We start from the raw sequence: 17,747 nt of genomic DNA, 5'->3' as shown, positions 1-17,747 counted from the left end.
GTCCTGCAACTTAAGAGAGAACGTGTAAATTCAGACGACGGCTTCGTTATTTTGAGCAACGTTGAGAAAACGCACCGCAAAAAATCACACAACGCATTTCAGACACGCCGCAAATGTGATTAGACGACAACAAGAGCGATTCCAGAGGGCATTTAAAGCGGCGAGCACATCTGGGCGTGCTTGATTTTATTCCTATTTTGTAGAATAACTGTGAGGCTGAATTTTACCAAGGTGGGGTGTTGTATGAGCCGAGGAGGAACAAATTATAGTTTGGAGCGGTTCTGTTTAACCAATGAAAAACAGCTTCTTTTTTTAATATTGAGTTTGGCTGAGTTTGCCAAAGCGGAGGAATGCAATTACCATCCAGTTATATATTGTAATATTTCTTATAAGGATGAGACTTGAGGCAGATGGAGCTGCAGATCAAACCACCAAAAGAAGATTCATGGACGACCTGCTCTACAGTCAGAGCCAAAGCTGCCCCCAAATCACAGAGGGCTCATCTAGAAATATATGTTAGATCCCTGTATAACACTGGATATTAAATGAGGAGCATGCAATGAATGGCGGACTAAAATGAATAATGAACTGAAGCACATCTTGGCCTTTTCAAAAGTAATAACAGTCACAGTTCATGAACCAAAGGCCTAACTTAATTACACGAGAGACAGATTTATAAGAAAAGAAATAGATTATTGTAATGAAAGTGTCTTTACAAAGTCTCTTCATTTGTGAGTGTGATACAAGAAACCTAATACATAGCAGAACTCCTTGAATGTAAAAAAAGGTCATTTATAGGAAATGAGACGACTCATAATCAGGGTCTTTTAGCTCTATTTACTGATAGAATCAGACCTTTTGGCTGCACAGTCCCATAGTTAGGATTTATTTTCCTACTGTTTCTCCTGAATTCTCAGCCTTTTGACCGTCTGGTAAGGTTTCAACCAACAACATCTGATATGATACTGTAATAACGCTAATAAATTTGAAGGCTTATTATCAGGAAATGGGATATTGTATCAGCAGAGGCAGAGCGTGAGAGAGCAACAGCCTAGAAAATACAAAGATTTACCCATGATGCATTGTTTCCATGTCAGTAAGAAACTTTCAAACATGTTCGTGGATTTAAAATCGGACTTCCTGTCTGAGGACCCGCAAGTCAAATTAGGTGGGGGCTAAAACAATATGGTGGACGAGCAACCTGCTCAGTGTGTCATCCAGCACATGCTGGGATGGAACCAGTCGTCATGCCCCTAAGATAAAATAAGCTTATGGAAGTGTGCATAATAGAACTATTTCTAATTTAAGGAGATTATATTTTCTGTGCCATCTGTCAGCGTCAGCAGGGTTACGAAAAAACACCACAACCAATTTGCACTAAACCAGGCAGAGTGATGGAGCCTGCCCCCGAAAAGAACCTGTTCATTTACAAATCCAGATCACAAGGAGAATATTTTTCTTTTATGAACTTTCTTGGTTTGTTTTTTTTTGTTGTTGTTGGTGTTGTTGTTGTTGTTGTTTTTCTTCCACAATCTTGGTTTCCAGGAGATATGGATGTTAGGCAAATGAACAAAAACAAAGAAGAAGAGGGATATGGTCAGCGTCTCCATCATTTGAAATGGGTTTCATTTTGTGGGAAGGGACAAACAGTGGGATAGATAGATGCATTTATTGAGACTCATGTCTTAAGAGCCCATTATAAACACTTGAAAACTGACTCAAAACAACAAAGAAATCATAAAAAGAGTTGAAGATTAACTCAGTAGCCCGGAGCAAATCAACCAATCACTGCTGCTCAAACAAAGACCGTTATAATGTCGCTACAGCAGCTCGTGATATGAGAACTGACATATCAGTGATAAACAAACTGACTCACGAATCTGCACATTTTTAATTTCACATTTCTAAGGACCTTCGTGGAGAGCGTCACCTTCCGAGCGCGTTTCTAGTGTTATGTGCCGTTTAAGTTGCTAAATCTGTTTCAGAATCTCGCTTTCACCCAAAATCCGGGAAAATTTGTGTTCAAGTAATTGATGGAGATAACCGGTGGTTGTTCACTCAAACGAGACAATAACAGGAAAGGGGACACTTCATGCGCACGTATCAGGTTAACTGAAGAATGAAATATTTACTCAGACTGCAACTGCATGGCTATTATGATTGCTACATGTGTGATTTATCTGTCATCCACCAGCAGAAGGCTCAAGGCTGAATGACTTCACCAGTCAGAGCTAAAATATGTCGCTTAGTGAACTTTATAATTGCAGATGAGATGTATTTGTTGGCCTTGTCAGGCATTAGCCGCCATTATTCCCTTTATTTGCCTTGTTTTCTACCCATGGATGTGAACTCCTCTGGCACCTTTTCCTGACCTCGAGACCATTTGTGTCTATTTCTGTCCATCTTTATTGGTCTCACCCATCCCTTCTCCCAAACTCAGTTTCCAATCATTTGAAATTCTCCCATGCAATCACTTCCCTCGCTTTCTGCCTCACCTCTCGCTCTACCTCCCCCTTTCCATTTTACCTCCTTTTTCTTTAATCGTTCAGTTTTCTGCTGAAGGTTACTCTTGCCTGCAGGGCTATGAAAATGTCAGAAAGGCCCGCTCCATTTTAAGCTATGTAAAAAGAACCATTTCCCGCCAGAGCAAACCCACTTTCCCCGAGTCGGCCGCGATGCAAATCACACTCCCTTCGTCCTTCTCTACACTACCTGAGCACAATAGCGAGAGAGAAGACGACCAGCGCTCCATCATTGCTTATCTGTCATTTTGATATAATGGACTCCTGCCAATGTCCTCGGCATTCATCTCCTTCATGTTCAACCCAGACTCACGAGGGAAAAGCTGAGTGACATAAATTCCAATGACACAGCTCCCATTCATGATTGGCCACATCATATAAATCCACTCACGTCTTGTGACTAAAAGTCTATTTTCGCGACTGAAAATGACAGCTCTGAAATATTTGTCTTATGTAAAAAAAGAGGAATATTATGTGAAACCCGTTTCATGGTGCACATCATTTTATCAAACTGCAACAAGACAAAATGTTTACGGATAACGAGAAAAGTTACTGCTGCTAATGATCATGGTCAGCTTTGTAAGATGAGGAGTTTTTCGATTTAATTAATGTAAACAGAAATATGGCTACAGCTCTCACCCACTTCCATTCCTTGTGCTAAGAGAGAAGGGAGAAGGGAATCTATCTGCCCCGCTGGATCTGGAGACGGCAAAGAAGCACATTTCCCAATATGGAAATGTGAATTAATTATATAAGTCTGGATTAAAAGGTATCTTAATTATTTCTTAAAACGTGTTTGAATTATTCAAATATATATTCAAAAGCTACGTTGAAATAAAATGCAAATGTCTCCTTTGAGAGCAGAAACAGATGCATTAACGTTGCCTCAATCCACTTTGTTTTCACCAGCCTAAATTCTCCTGTCAATTTAATTCATCAGCACGGGAAGAAAGTATGGGAAAGTATGTGTCCATTTATAGACTGAAAGTACTTGGTGTAGAAATGAATGACAGCGTGCAAAAGGAAGGTTGTCTCTCCTCGTCAAGTTAGAGAGCTTCAAATCACATGTTGGTTCCATTTAATTTTGCTTTTAACACAAAGGGCAAATGCTCTCAGGGCTTACTGAATGTGTTTGGTGTAATTTTTAAAAGGTTTAATGTTTTCCCTGAATTAGAAGAGAGCTTTTGCAGCGGTGAGAGGCGGCGTGGGTGCTAGAAAAGGATGCTACAGGAATATTAAACCTGGATTTCTGCCCAGAGTCTTTTTGTGAATAAAAGAAATCATCTATTTGATCTCTCGTATTTTTCTAAAACAACTGCCTCCTATCCTCACACATGGAGCTCCCGCAGGTCATGAGAGGCTAGTTCATTTCCGTGTGCCGTGTCCCAGAAAACCCTGACATACCGTGCGTCATTCTCACGCTCCACCTCTTCTCCCCTGTCGCTAACAATCCCCTGATCTTCGCTCTCAATTTCCTGCAGCTCTGCAAGAGAATAGAGAGCAACATCAAAGGCCTACATGAAGGGGTTGACGGCTCACATCAGCGAAAAATGAAACCCCCCAAAAAATAATACGCAAATTTTTGGCTTCTGACTAGTCATCATCTTCCAATGTGGTAACAGAGGTTCCATCTTCTCAGGTTTCTAATGAGAACAAAGAATTCTGTTTTCCAAATGAAGATGTCACAAGCGCAACGACACTTTGTTCTTCGACCGCCAGGTGGGCCTCGAGTCCCAGTGGACACGTTGGTCAAATTTCAAGAATTTCTCCCAAGATGTTTCAGAGATAATGTGACCATGAAAAACAGGGTGTACAGATGGACATGATGGCTCTGGTTTGCTGGCACAGAGTCATAAAATGAACCTGGAAGTCTTTTTTGTAATAACACTGTCCATCTTGTAAAATAAATCCAAGTCACTTGCATTTATTTTTAAAACAACTAGAATATAATTTGTCTGTTTTTGTTTCAATAATCTTTCAAATATTGTATTTCAGTAGCTACAACAGGTGTTTAGTTTTCCAGGGTAAAGCATGGAGGAAGTGATGTGTGGTGGTGAAATTGCAGGGTGTTCCCAATGAAGGAATTTGGTGAAGGGAAGTTCCCTGGGCCGACATTCCCTGAACAGGGAGGAGGGAGAACTATTTGTGTATTGATTCCTGCCACAACCCAACATGTTCTACGCTGAATGTGAACACACATACATGGCTGGGTAGAGCAGAAATAACTAGGAAGCGATGCATTCAAAACATTGTTGAATAGTCCAGATTAAAACAATTATATTTGGATTTCTTCAGGCTGATGGGAGCTTGGTTTACTCAGTGTTGTTCCTCCTAACAATGGATGTAGTCAATGCTGTCAGTCTGCCACTGCCCTCCTACAGCGACTCAACAGCCTGATCGAATTAATTGGCTCGACTGTTGGGCTGAGGGTGCATACATGGACTGTCAGCTATTGAAAGACTGACAAGCGCGTTGTTTCTTAAGCATAATTGAGAGGGAGGACTGCGGCCGGAGTGAGAGTGAAGGCTGCACAATGAAACCAGGCCCCGGAAGAAGACAAAAGAATAGATTTAGCAAAAGTGAGGTGGCGTTGTTTCCCCCTGCTTTACTGTAGCCAGATGTTTTGCTGCGCTGCGTCTGGTGAAGCAAACTCCCCTTTCTTCTCAGACACAAAACCTATCATTTGGACCTTTGTGGAGAGACTAGAGAAATGCAGCTTTACCAAAGACAGGAATAGACGCAAGAAAAACGGGTGGTCATGTGGTGGCAGCATGAAAACTCTTCATCATATAAAACATAAGTGCTCAAATGAAGGCACTAATTGCTATTGCATTAATGTTCTTGTTGCCACTGAAGCGATGAATGAGGTGGTGGATGAGCTGGTGGGACGTCTGCATGTCTGAGGGCTGCCTGGAGGGCAGGGCAGTGGTCGAGGTGTGGATCTCATTGTAATTGGATCTGTCAAAACTCCCCACCAGTTAATGTAGTGCTTCTATTAGGCAAAGCTGCAGCCCGTGACCTGGAGCTCTCCGAACGTGATCGATGGCTCTATTTGTTATTTTGCAGGGCTTTTATTGAGAAAAATTTTTTTTTGCTCCGTTTGTTTTTGTTTTGTTGATGATGACGATGATGATGAAGCGGTAAACAAAAGAGCGGTCTCGTCAAATCACCGTTAGCCAAACCGCGCGGCTCTTAGTCACTGTTGCTACGGCTGTCACCGTTTTTATTCTCGGAAGAAGCATGCAGTTTACAGCGGGAGCAGCACAATTTTACCCAGGAAATTCTTGGTTCATTTGAAACAATGGTTCTCGGGTTTCTGACAGAGGGAGCAACCCCTGTTGTGCAGATCTTGTCCGTTTTAAGCTACTAAAAGAACGTGGAAAATATGAAATCTACTCTTCTGACTTGTTTTATAATGAACCCTTTCATTTGTCCTTGATTTAAATGATGGGTGCTGTTTCGCCATGCAGATGCAGGTAGAATTGGGTTGGACTATACATCTTTCTGGATATAATCTAGTTCTGAATAACAGAACCCTTTTTCTATCTCCTTTTTACTTTCTCCAATTTCTCTCTTGACTATAAGCTGGCTTAAAGCAGCGTCGTACAGAGGCTGCTGCTGCTGCTGATACCAGCCTGATACCTGATAGTAGCACGCAACCGTAGCATGGAGGGAGGAATGGGAGAGTGGGCAACAGAAACGTGCTGAACAAAACTTCTGCTTGGTGGTGATGATCGATCTCATAACCGTGAACCTGAACATCTTTGAGCTAGGGGATGAATTTACCCGTTACAAAAAAAAAGGTTATTTACATTAATGTTGCTTTTCCTGGTGCTACCATAGAATTTTACTCCATCGTGTCCCTCACTGTACAGTGCAATGTGGGGAGATGTTTTTGACCCTGGCGAGCGAGAGAGAGCTCAGAGGACGAATGAAAGAGGTACCGTTCTACTTATCATTATTTAAAAAGACGTTGAAACTGTTAGTACGAAGCTAAAAATGTTGCGCAAGCTTTCTTCAACCCTGTGAAGCTTGGTTTGTTGCTGCGGTCACGTATTATCCTCCAGTTACGTTCAGCTTGGGACCAGGACCAACCTACGAACCTGAAATGTAAGTAAGCTTATCTGTGGTTTGCTCTTTTACCAGTTCAGATGGGGAGAGGGATCAATATCTTGCTGTGGCACAGTCTCATAAATCTGTAGAAATCATTTTATGCTGTATGAGCCCTCTACTTATCTCTGGCTCCAACTGATAGAAAGAAACAAGGCCTTTTCTGGGTTTGGCTTGGCTTCTCCTGGGTTGTAGCAGTGTGTGTATCAACTGTTGTGTTGTCTGTTTTTCATCAGATCTCTGGGAGTTTGTCTTTGTCCTCATAAGGTTGCGAATGTTCAGTGACTTCACTTTTATCCTGTATTCCTCTCTCAGGACCTGCACTGTCTTTTCCTTGGCTCTAATTGAACCTCAGACTTTCCTTCTTTACAGCTTTCCACACCTTTGTCTCAATTCGTTTCTCTTCGTTCTTCCTTCAGTACTCATTATTCTCCTTTCCATCCCTTCACTCTGTTCACTTGTCTCTGTTTAACCACATGCATCATTTTTCTGAAACAAATTTAGGGCGGCAGTCATTTTTAATTTCATCTCATTCAGCTCATGAAACCCTAGAAAAAAAATAGAGCTTGCATGTCTTAGCTTTTCATACTTTTCATATTTTCCTTTTCACGGCATAATCCATACCCCGAGCAGTGACCTCGAGGATAGCCTCATATAGACAAATGCTTTTGCATTCCTCTTGTGTGCAATTATTTCAACCCATGCAAAGCGACCCCCCCCCCCACACACACACACACACACACACCCTCGGCCTTGCCACGAGAACAGACTCTTGTCACATGAACCCCCTCTGCTGTAAAACTCACACACAACGGTAAATACATGAACAACTTGTGTATTTAAAAGTCGCTCACACACAGTGACAGCGAGCAATGCAAAGTGCAGCTAAAGAATATTATCATTGCTGAATAATTGTGTTACAAAATGGAAGAACATTGAGAAAACACTTTTTTAGTCAAACAACAGTCTGAAACCCAAAGATATCCGATGTGCAATCACATTAAACAAGTGGAAATGAAGCAAGTTGTCTTCTTTCTTTAACTTAACTGAATGAAAATTACAGGGAAACCCATTTTTTCCTGTAAAAGAAAAAAAAAAGATGATGAAAATATTCAAATAGGAAGAGAAAGTTGTCAAATTTAAAAAGTCAAAATGAAGTGACATAACTGCAATTTTCTTCTCAATTATTATCTTTTTTCCCTTAGTTGACGAGAAGGGACTTCCTATCAGTTTCCTGCCCACACTGAAGGGTGTTAGGTAGACTTCCATTAACCCTTACATCCATCACATCTCCTAAATTCATACACACTCTTGTATGCAAAGCAGACCACACACTCACAATCCTCCTGCAGCGATCAGCTAGAGATGACTAAATAAATAACTGTGGGCTGTCAAACAAGTGCACAATAATCCCTCCCTGGCTGAATGACTGAAACGACTCAACGTGGATTAATAATAGAGATTAGAGTGACACAAACTGCAGTCAATGGCAGCGAGGGAGAGAAAGAGGGCAGGAAGACACATTCATTTTAGTTCAAACCAAATCACCACACAACTGTGCACGAGGGTACGACAAATCTGAAGCACAACAAGAGCGTGGCAACAGCCGTGTCTCGCAGGCACGTGAACCGTCATGCTTGTGCTTCTGTTTTGTCGCGATGTTTCATGAGCTGAAACAACTTGTTTGCAGTTCTTTTACAGCTGAAAAGAGCAGAAAGGAACATTAAAGATCCTGACTCCAACCTCATCTATCTTCTAGTTTCTCCAATAATCTTCAATAAGTACTTCTGCTGAGAGCAAAACCGAAGAAAGGACAAGAATGGGGTTTAGACTAAAGCCCGGCCACAAAGAAGCAGACTGCAAAGACAAGTGTTTCTTTAATCTGCTCTATAATAAAGCATGAAATACGCTGGTTAACTCTCGAATCAGGCACCGTCACCATTGCTGCAGTCCACTTCAGAGAGCTACATCCTCCATCAAAGGAGACATGTGACTACAAAGATGCACTCTTCACATGCAGTAATCGCTTTCATGTTGCCCTGAAAATACACACAAACATGTTTTCAAGCATCTGGGCGTTAAAGAGAAAAATACCACAAAATTACAATGTAGAGGGGAATGTAAAAATTCAAAATACTCTCCATCTTTAGTTCACCCGTGAAGCTTTTGATGTCCCTGACACACATAAAAAAGATCTGAAGCTTCAGTAGACCTGGATGTGACAGATGACCGCACTCGCTCGAGTCTGGCTGGAACTACAACCAACGCTCAGAAACACACAGATGAAACGTATAAATACGTGGATACGACCAGGGGGAGTCTTCAAACGTTACCACCCTTTAGTTCATTCAAGTTAACCTTGCTATGCTACAATTCCAGCTGCTAAAACGCAACTTGGCGCCTCTACCGCCCAGGCGGCTGGCTGACAAGTGTCTCAGAGGAGACGGCCGCCTCAGGGCTCACCTCGCCGTAGCAGAGAAAGACACTGCGATAATGATAAATAACTTGACCTGCGATGTTGAGATATAGACATTAAAAAAAGCCTTTTCACGAATCATCAATCTCATCTTCAGCGGAGGGACACAAGAAAGCAGAAAGCATCTTAAAAAAACCTGAAACATGGAGACAGCAGAATGTTAACCGTACTTTAACTGGCAGTTAATGTTGACTTCACACACTCCAAAAATTCTAAAAATCCTTCCCACTCATTTTTGTTATGATTTTTTTCAAATATTAACATTTACACCTCTTTAGAAGTCCCTACTGTTTTGGAACACTCAGCTTTTCAACTGAATACTTTTTAAATAAAATGAGAGATGTGGAAAGCAGAATGAACACTTACAAAATTAGAGCAGGCAGAAGAGAGTTCAAGCCACTTGACATCTGTCCATCCATCCATTTTCTTCTTGTTAAGGGTTGGAGGGGGCTGGAGCCTGTCCCAGTGGCTATAGGTGAGAGGCAGGGTTCACCCTTGACAGGTCACCAGTCCATCATAGGACCAACACATAAAGACAGACAAACATTCACACTCACAGCCACACCTACAGTCAGTTTAGAGTATCAATCAGCCTCGTCCCCTCTTGATGTCTTTGGACTGTGGGAAGGAAGCTGGAGTACCAGAGAGAACCCACACAGGAACAGAGAGAACATGCAGACTCCACAAACTCAACACAGAAAGATCCCGTGCCGGGACTCGAACCCAGGACTTTTTTGCTGTGAGGTGACAGTGCTGACCACTGCACTTGGAGCCTGTTTAATCAAAAATCACAAGTTCTGTTACAATAAAGACAACGCGAGTTTACAGGACACAAAATCCTCTACGTTTATATTCATATATGAAATCTGTTGTTGTAAACTGGGACTGAGGGGAGGCGATTAAGAGCTTAATTTTTCTACGAGTGCCTGTTGTAGTTCAATCATGCTCTCCAATTCAAGAGCAAAATTAAAGATTCTTTGTTAAATTTTCTGTTCAGTTGGTCCTGGATCATTTGCTTATTATGACCGATCCACATTTTCAATTTTATGTTTCCTTCCCTGTAGTTTTGAGTTACGCCTGAGTTCACTTTTAAAGTTTAGTCTTTTTTTTCTTTTTCTTTTTTTAATTTTGTAGAACTTTTGAATCACATCACAATCCAGTTCAGTGGCTGCTCGTTGTCCGTACGTTCAGGTCATCTGCCTCCACTGACTGATTGTCTTAACAAACTACATTTAAAGCCTTCCTCGTGATACACATGCTATCGCATGGATAGCAGACGGTACAGTAAGCAGACGGATGCAGTGGCAAAAGGATTAATAAAAATGAGTTACATCACTAAAATTCACACTACATACTTGCACGCGCACACACACACACACACACAGAACCAGCACTGTCATACTTTGCTCAACTTCTCTAAGCTCCTTTAATTTTAGAAGACAGCTAATTGCAATTAGGATGCATGGGGTGTTTAGCTGGGATGTAAAAGGAAGTAATCAGTGTTGATTATAGACCCTGAGCCTGATCAGAGTAAATCATACACTGTTCGTCTCCTCTCTGCCTGCCTGGATCCGAGTCAGGCATGACACCAGGAAATCAGCCTGTTTTCAGTGTGATTATGTCCAGCTCCTACTCCAGCTCTCTGCCAGATTTGAAAGGATTACTTTGCATGTCACAAAAAGGGAGGTTGACCTGATCATCTTGCCCGCAGATACCCACGAAGATAGGCAAAAATGAATGCAGCTGCCAGCTGGAATTTAATAGTTTCAGTCCAGTTTAGGAGAAATCTGGGTTATGGTTCAACTGCTCATTTACATGCAAACACAGGAGGAAAATGCAAATAATCCAACAACAACACAACCCCCCCCCCCCCTCCCTTTTTTTTTTAAAGTGATAACTTCTGTTTTGGGGATTGTGTGATGAAGCTGAGACGGAGCTAAATGATCCAAACTGAAAAACATAACCTTGTATTGATCTGGTGAGCTCCAGCAGTCACTGCAGGTCTGCTGAGGTTCTCCAGTCAAATACTCAGTGCACGTCTTTAAAAACTGCTACAGAGGCCGTCGCACGCACAACTGTCCCTTCACCTACAAGCTTTGCAATCTAACCATGTGTAATTCCTTTTCGTTTCCGCATTTTGCATTTGAATCTTTGCCTGGCAACAAATGAGACCTTCCACTGAAGCAGGCCAGCATTATTCTGTGTACATCAGCAGGTGTTTGAGTAGCGCTAGAAATTCATTTCCCCAATTTTCATTTACAGTACGATCTGATATCACCATGCTGTTTTTCTCCGATATCAACTCCAGTGAACGCTTCATTGATTTTTATGATGGATTGAACTAAGATGGGCTGATCTGTGGGATTTTTTCTTAACTTGAGGTGTTTGCATGCCCTTATTTTAATTATTTCCCATCAAGCGTTTTGACACTTACTCCAATCGTAATCTTTACGTCAAAGGAAAACCTCAGCGTGTCTTATGAAAACTGAAAAAAAAAGGCTGATGAATATCACAAATCCAAAAATAGAATACGCTGTTCAAAATCAGTTCTATCTTAATTACAATTTCTCCAAAATCATGCAATCATAACTTGAGAATTTCAGTTGTGCTGCCAACAAACCAACATCAGTGATAGCAATCATCCCCAACTACGCTCAAAGACCCAGATCTTTTCAGTCTGATCAACAGCTGTTCACGTTCAAATCCTGTTTAGAAGTGTGCTGAGCTTTGGTTTCACCATTCCCTAAACAATAGTGACACCTAGTGGCTTACAGAAGAAAATTAATTACATAACATCTGATGAGCAATTTTATTTGAATATGTACACAGGGCTTCAGGAGGAGTCCATGGCATTGTGAAAAAAAACAAAGGGTGGAAATGGAAAATAAATAAAAGACATTCAACCACTAAATCAGTGACCCACTAAAAGCATGATATAAATTTTAATAATCATCATAATCATTATTATTTTTTTGAACTCAAAGTCACTTATAAAATTCTAAAAGAGTAAAACAAAAATAAGTCAACCTGAGGTTGTATAAAACTAGTTCATGAGTAGTCATCTGTGATGACAAGCTTCGGGTTGATGGAGATGGCGTTGGAGTTCAAATTCATGTTACAGAAGAGTTGTTTTTTTTTTTTTTTTCCTGTGCTTGAATGAAGATGAAGCAGAAGACACAAACACATGCAAATCCAGTTAAGACCTTGGGCATAAACAAAGCTGTCATGCTAATTTCAAGCATGACGGATGCACCATGGGTTTCAGCACCCGACTGCCACACTGGCCTGCTCGCACATTTAAGTGCGAACTATGTGGACAGAATTTTTTTAAAAGCATGTTTTCTTATGAAGTACATTGATTGATAGAATTATAGTTCTCTTCAAGTCAATCTTTTCTTTTTCTTTTTTTCATTTCTGTTTCAGTCAAAGAGGTCTGGCATGTTTTCTTGGCAGTACTCTTCAAGGTTGAACTCCTCCACAGTGAAAGGAACATCCTTCCACTGCTTAACCAGCAGCCTGCCGCCAGGTGTCTCCAGGACAAAATGCTTGATGGCTACATTTGGCAGCAGGACGCTCCCCTTGAACTTCATTTCATATCCCCATTCCTAGGAATATACATGCAAATTAAACTCAGACCACAACGTGAGCATAAAACAATGTTATTGTTGAAGCTGCTAATGAGCTGACAGTGATCAGAAGGCCCACCTGGTTGCATTTGCCCGCACAACGGATTCTATGCCCAGGCACCCAGTCATCAAAACTCCTCTCCAGCACGACCAGCTCACCCAGTGTGTAGTGCTTCCTGAGAAATACAAACAAGCCATGATTTGAGCAGAGTGGATATTTTCTAAAGCCTTGTCTGACCTCTTAAAAAAGTCGTTCAACTCACTTGAAGTCAGGGCTGATGTTGACATATGTACTTTCGATACGTTTAATGTCACTGCCAGACGCCACCGCCGTTAAACAGTTTCGACACAAGAGCTTGATACTGGAGGCAGCAATGGATCTCCTCCTCTCCTGTTTCCTCTTTTCTGCATTTTTACAGTTGATAATTGCCTTCTCTTGAAGCTCAGCAATCTGCAGACAAAGATGAAGTAAGTGATTGCGTGAACAACTCAAGAGCACCTTGAGAGCATGTTCCTCCACCAAGGGAATCTTATCCAAACACAATGTGAAAAATGCCATTTTTCAGTTGATCTGCCCCCAAAATGAAATGGGTTATTTCTCGGCCCATGCTATACCCCTGCATTTCAAACAGACAGATATAGAACAAACACCACCAAATACAACTACCTCCTTGGCAGAAGTAATAACCGGTGAGAATAAGGGATGGACTGCACCCTCACCTTTTGGCGAAATTCAGAAGTGCTCATCTCTTGGACCTTAGCAATTGCTTTCCTATTAAGTTCCTCCAGGCATTCATTGATGCGCTCTCTGCGCTCTTCCCGCCCCCTTTCCTGGGCGACCAGTGAATACTGGCTGTCTTTTGCCCGTGCTCGTCCACTGGCCTGCAGCTGGGCAATCTCATTTGTAAGCAGGCCATAGCGCACCACCAGGTTGCATTCAGGGATGTCAAGTCCTTCTTCAGCCACGCTAGTTGAGATAAGGAGGTTGAGAGAACCCTGACCAAAATGACGAATTGTTTCTCCCTGCTCATGCTGGAAGGAAAGGACAGAGCCAGTAGAACTAAGTCATTTAAAACAGAAAGAAGAGAAGTTGAAGATTGTATGTCAACACACTTGTGTCATGTGACTGTTGCTGTTGCCTGCCCCAGTCAAGATGGCTGCCTTGACACCAGCTTCCTGTAACGCTCTACTATTGAGGACCCAGTCACTTAGGCAGCGGGTGCTTTTACGGGTTTTACAGAAGAGGATCCCTCTCGAATTCATCCCTGGACCAAACTGCTTGAGTAAAACCTCCTCAAGCTTGGCCATCTTCGGGTTCTCGTACCGCAAATCCATTGCTAGTTTCCTCAGCTCCACCTGATTCTCTGCATAGATGTGAGAACGATATGATTGCTTGCATCATAAAATATTACACATGTTGGCTCAATCAGCAAAAGAAATCATGTAAAACTTCTCAACTCTACCTTGGAATAGTCCCACCAGGAAGTAGTCGGTTCCATCTATGGCTGAGACAAACTTAGTACTGTAAAAATCCTCAAGTGAATTATACGCATCCATCATGCGCAGTGTATCATTGATGAGCAGGGCATCATTGTACTCTCTGAGGTGGATTGCACACTGTTGTAACAGTCTGTTGTGCTCTTTTATTCCTGTCCAATAAATACACATCGTGCAGTTGTCAGAGGCTTTGCTTCATCTTGACATTTCATCTGCATTTCTTTCCCACAAAGAAGCATAACAAAGGACTGTGGACGAACCGTGTTTCTGTAAAGCTACCACATCCATTTCATACTCTTGTGTGCCATACTCTCTCAGTTTGAAGTCTGAAGGTAGGTTCATGTACTCATGGATCTGCTGCATCAACCACTTCAGATGATCCCCAAAAGGATCCTTGAAAAAAACAAAACATGCATACTGTTGTGATAACAATGTGTTCTATTTTACATTAGGTCTGATTAGCGGGTATCCCTGCTTACCTCAAGCCTTTTTTCAACAATGTCGTAAGTCTTTCTGGGTCTGGGTACCCGCTCCTTCAGCTCAAGAGCACAGGTTTTAGTTGAAACTATGGCTGAGTCCAGGTTGGCACAAATCTGAGGAGAGAGATAGAAATCCAGTTGTGGTCTAAACTCTGCAGGGGCAATTCAGGGGTCAAATCTGGCAGTGGGGGTGCTCAGGGTTTATGCCAAGGCTTCAGTTCACTATATGTAAATGTACTGTAGGCCTACATATACTATCAACCCAAACTCTTTCAGGAACATTTTCACCTACTCTTTCACTAATTCAACAAACCTCATCAGTAAGCTTAGAAACTGGCAAGTGTGCATGCAGCACATCAGCTCACTTTCTTTGATTTACCAGACACTTCCTGACTCACTGACATGATCAATGTGACCCAACCTTCCCTGTTGGAACATTACACAATTTTATTTGCTAATGAGTCAAAGAACTTGTGTTTTCTTTGCAAGAGTACCTTTTTTTTCCCAGGGCTCCAGTTAGGGAAGGCCCTTGAAACGTTTGGGAGAAATGGATCAATAAAGGAAGGGGTCCACAGAACCTGGTTCTGTATAGGGCCCAAAATTTTGTACTTTATCAGTTTCGCAAGATGAGTGCACAGGTTTTGACACTGGGGGAGACAGTTAAAAAAAATACTTTATCTATGTAATAAATAGCATAAAAAGCTAAAGACAACACTGGATCCTTACCTGCAGTACATAGTTCACAGCCTTTTCCAGACTGTTTGCATTCCCTGTCCCTGGAGATGCAGTGAGACCCAGAATCTGTGGCAAATTTCGTTCTCCTTGCGACTTTTTCTTCAAATACTGTTGCATAATCTTGTTGTAAACAGCCTCCTTCTTGGTGTTGTGGCACTCGTCAACAATCAGAAGAGTAATCTCTGTATGCATCCAGGAATCCATCAGGCATACATGTTCAAAAAGTAGCAGATAATTAGAAAATGTATCCCACACTGAATTTAACCTCACCTCCTCATCAACACATCAGAATTGTTCAATTTGACTGACCTGAGAGGTCCACATGTTTGGCTTCCTCCTTGCTGGTCAGAGCATTGTATAATAACTCTGCGGTGCAAATGATCACACCTGAGTCCCGCAGCACACTACCAAGGAAGTCCTTTTTCTCACTCACTCCAGTGATCGGCTCCACGATGAAAGTACTTCCCAGGTGAGGCTTGAACTCTTTAGTGTAATGTTGATCCACCAGATGAACCTACAAGGTAAAGTGAACCAGCAACACATTTTATACTGAGGTAAGAACACAAATAGATATGACGCACAAACCTGGTTATATGACCGCAGACAAGGCTTTTTTCAAGAAAAAAACACATTTGATTGCCTTGACAGAGGTACCCATCCACTGCCACTGTCAGTGCGTTAAGCTAACTAGCAGTCATCATTTTATCTATACTCTTGTCTGGCTCAATGGACAATAGTAAAAAGCATACTTTCCCTACAACATGGGATTAAACTTGAATTGATGTAGCGATGAATTGATCTCTTAGATAGTACCCTGCTTTAAAGTTAAACTGAAATTATTAGTGTCTCCTTTTTTTTTTTGGAACAGTTTACCATGTTCACCAGCATCACGACTTTAGCCTTTGGGTTGGTCTCCAGGTGTTTTTTGGCCACATACACAGCAACACGGGTCTTTCCTCCTCCCGTTGGCAGCCAAATAATTACGTTTTCTCCTTGAAGAGCCCTTTCAGCAACTTCTTCTTGGTATGCGTACAATTGTAAATCTGCCATTGTTTACGTTCCTATTAGACAACAGAGTTAAAATTACACAAAACTAAAACATTGTTGAAAAAAAAAAGACACAAGTTCACACTGCAGTGCATCACAGCTGTGAACATGATCATAGTGGAGAATTGAGAAAAACAAGTGCTTTTTCAGAGGTGATCTTGATCCGAACTGTTTAAAGTCGTTTAAGGTGCTTATTAACTCACCAGTCAGCTGTAAAATTGCAGTGTAGCCTTTTGATGTTTCTTCGTCCACAGTAAGACAGTGGGTGGTGGGGTTTTATTCTCCCGATCAGTTGCATGACGTAGAAAAAGGAAAATGAAAGTTAACGCCTCCAAGACAAGTGGCCCTATTGAGGGGGATTCTGGAGGTACAACAACAGGGCTTAAACATGCAGTGACAATCCTGGGTCTTTTATTGATGTATACAATAACAACGACTAAACATTATTGAAATAAATAAATAAATACACACACACGGGCTTAGCACTGTGACCTCACAGCAAGAAGGTTCCGGGTTCAAGTCCCGGCTCGGGCGCGGGATCTTTCTGTGTGGAGTCTCCATGTTCTCCCCGTGCCTGCATGGGTTCTCTCTGGGTACTCTGGCTTCTTCCCACCGTCCAAAGACATGCAATTTGGGGACGAGGCTGATTGATTCTCTATATTGACCGTAGGCATGAATGTGAGTGTGAATGGTTGTTCGTCTCTGTATGCTGGCCCTGCGATGGACTAGTGACCAGTCCAGGGTGAACCCTGCCTCTTGCCCGTAGATGCTGGGATAGACTCCAGCCCCCCCGCGACCCTTACGAGTAAGGAATAAGCGGAAGACGACGATGGATGAAATGTTATCCCTTTTTCACCAGGTCAAAAAAAAAGCCCCCCGCAGCTACTAGACTGCTTTTCTTTAACTTTTACAATATTTCACACAAATTCAGGCACCGGTCACAGCGACAGCAACACACAGACGGCGTTCTCTTTGGAGCGGGAGCAAGAAGGAGAAAGAGGGGGTCCGACGACCTCCCTTCGAAATAGTACCATGAACCCATCACGTGTCCAACCTGCTATATGAACAGACAGAGAGAGAGAGAGAGAGAGAGAGAGAGAGAGAGAGAGAGAGAACAGGACACGTCCACAAACACAAACGCATCATGAACTTGCTATGGGTACTTTCTTGGGAAGTTATGATAAATGCTGTAAGAACAGGTCTGTTCATGAATATTCCAGAGGAAACTTGAAATAATTATGTGTGGTTGCTACGG

General features: G+C 42.0%; 1 protein-coding gene across 1 annotated transcript; it reads right to left on the bottom strand.

The window, feature by feature from the left end:
• Window positions 1-11,903: 11,903 nt before the first annotated feature.
• On the bottom strand, window positions 11,904-17,303 carry dhx58 (DEXH (Asp-Glu-X-His) box polypeptide 58). The gene is made up of 12 exons (XM_086184191.1): window positions 16,696-17,303; window positions 16,319-16,506; window positions 15,755-15,959; window positions 15,437-15,627; window positions 14,711-14,824; window positions 14,492-14,624; window positions 14,198-14,383; window positions 13,848-14,098; window positions 13,455-13,766; window positions 12,998-13,185; window positions 12,814-12,910; window positions 11,904-12,713 (listed from the first exon to the last, which is right to left on the bottom strand). Exons 2-12 carry the CDS (start codon window positions 16,493-16,495, stop codon window positions 12,528-12,530), a joined length of 2,040 nt encoding a protein of 679 aa, XP_086040317.1. The 5' UTR covers window positions 16,496-16,506; window positions 16,696-17,303; the 3' UTR covers window positions 11,904-12,527.
• Window positions 17,304-17,747: the final 444 nt, after the last annotated feature.

The sequence above is a fragment of the Aulostomus chinensis genome, chromosome 18, assembly GCF_037954235.1.
Source record: "Aulostomus chinensis isolate RoL2024-O1b breed Wild chromosome 18, RoL_Achi_v1.0, whole genome shotgun sequence".
Lineage (NCBI taxonomy): Eukaryota > Metazoa > Chordata > Actinopteri > Syngnathiformes > Aulostomidae > Aulostomus > Aulostomus chinensis.
The sequence above is the reverse complement of the archived record's forward strand: the minus strand, read 5'-3'. Positions and strand labels throughout refer to the sequence as shown.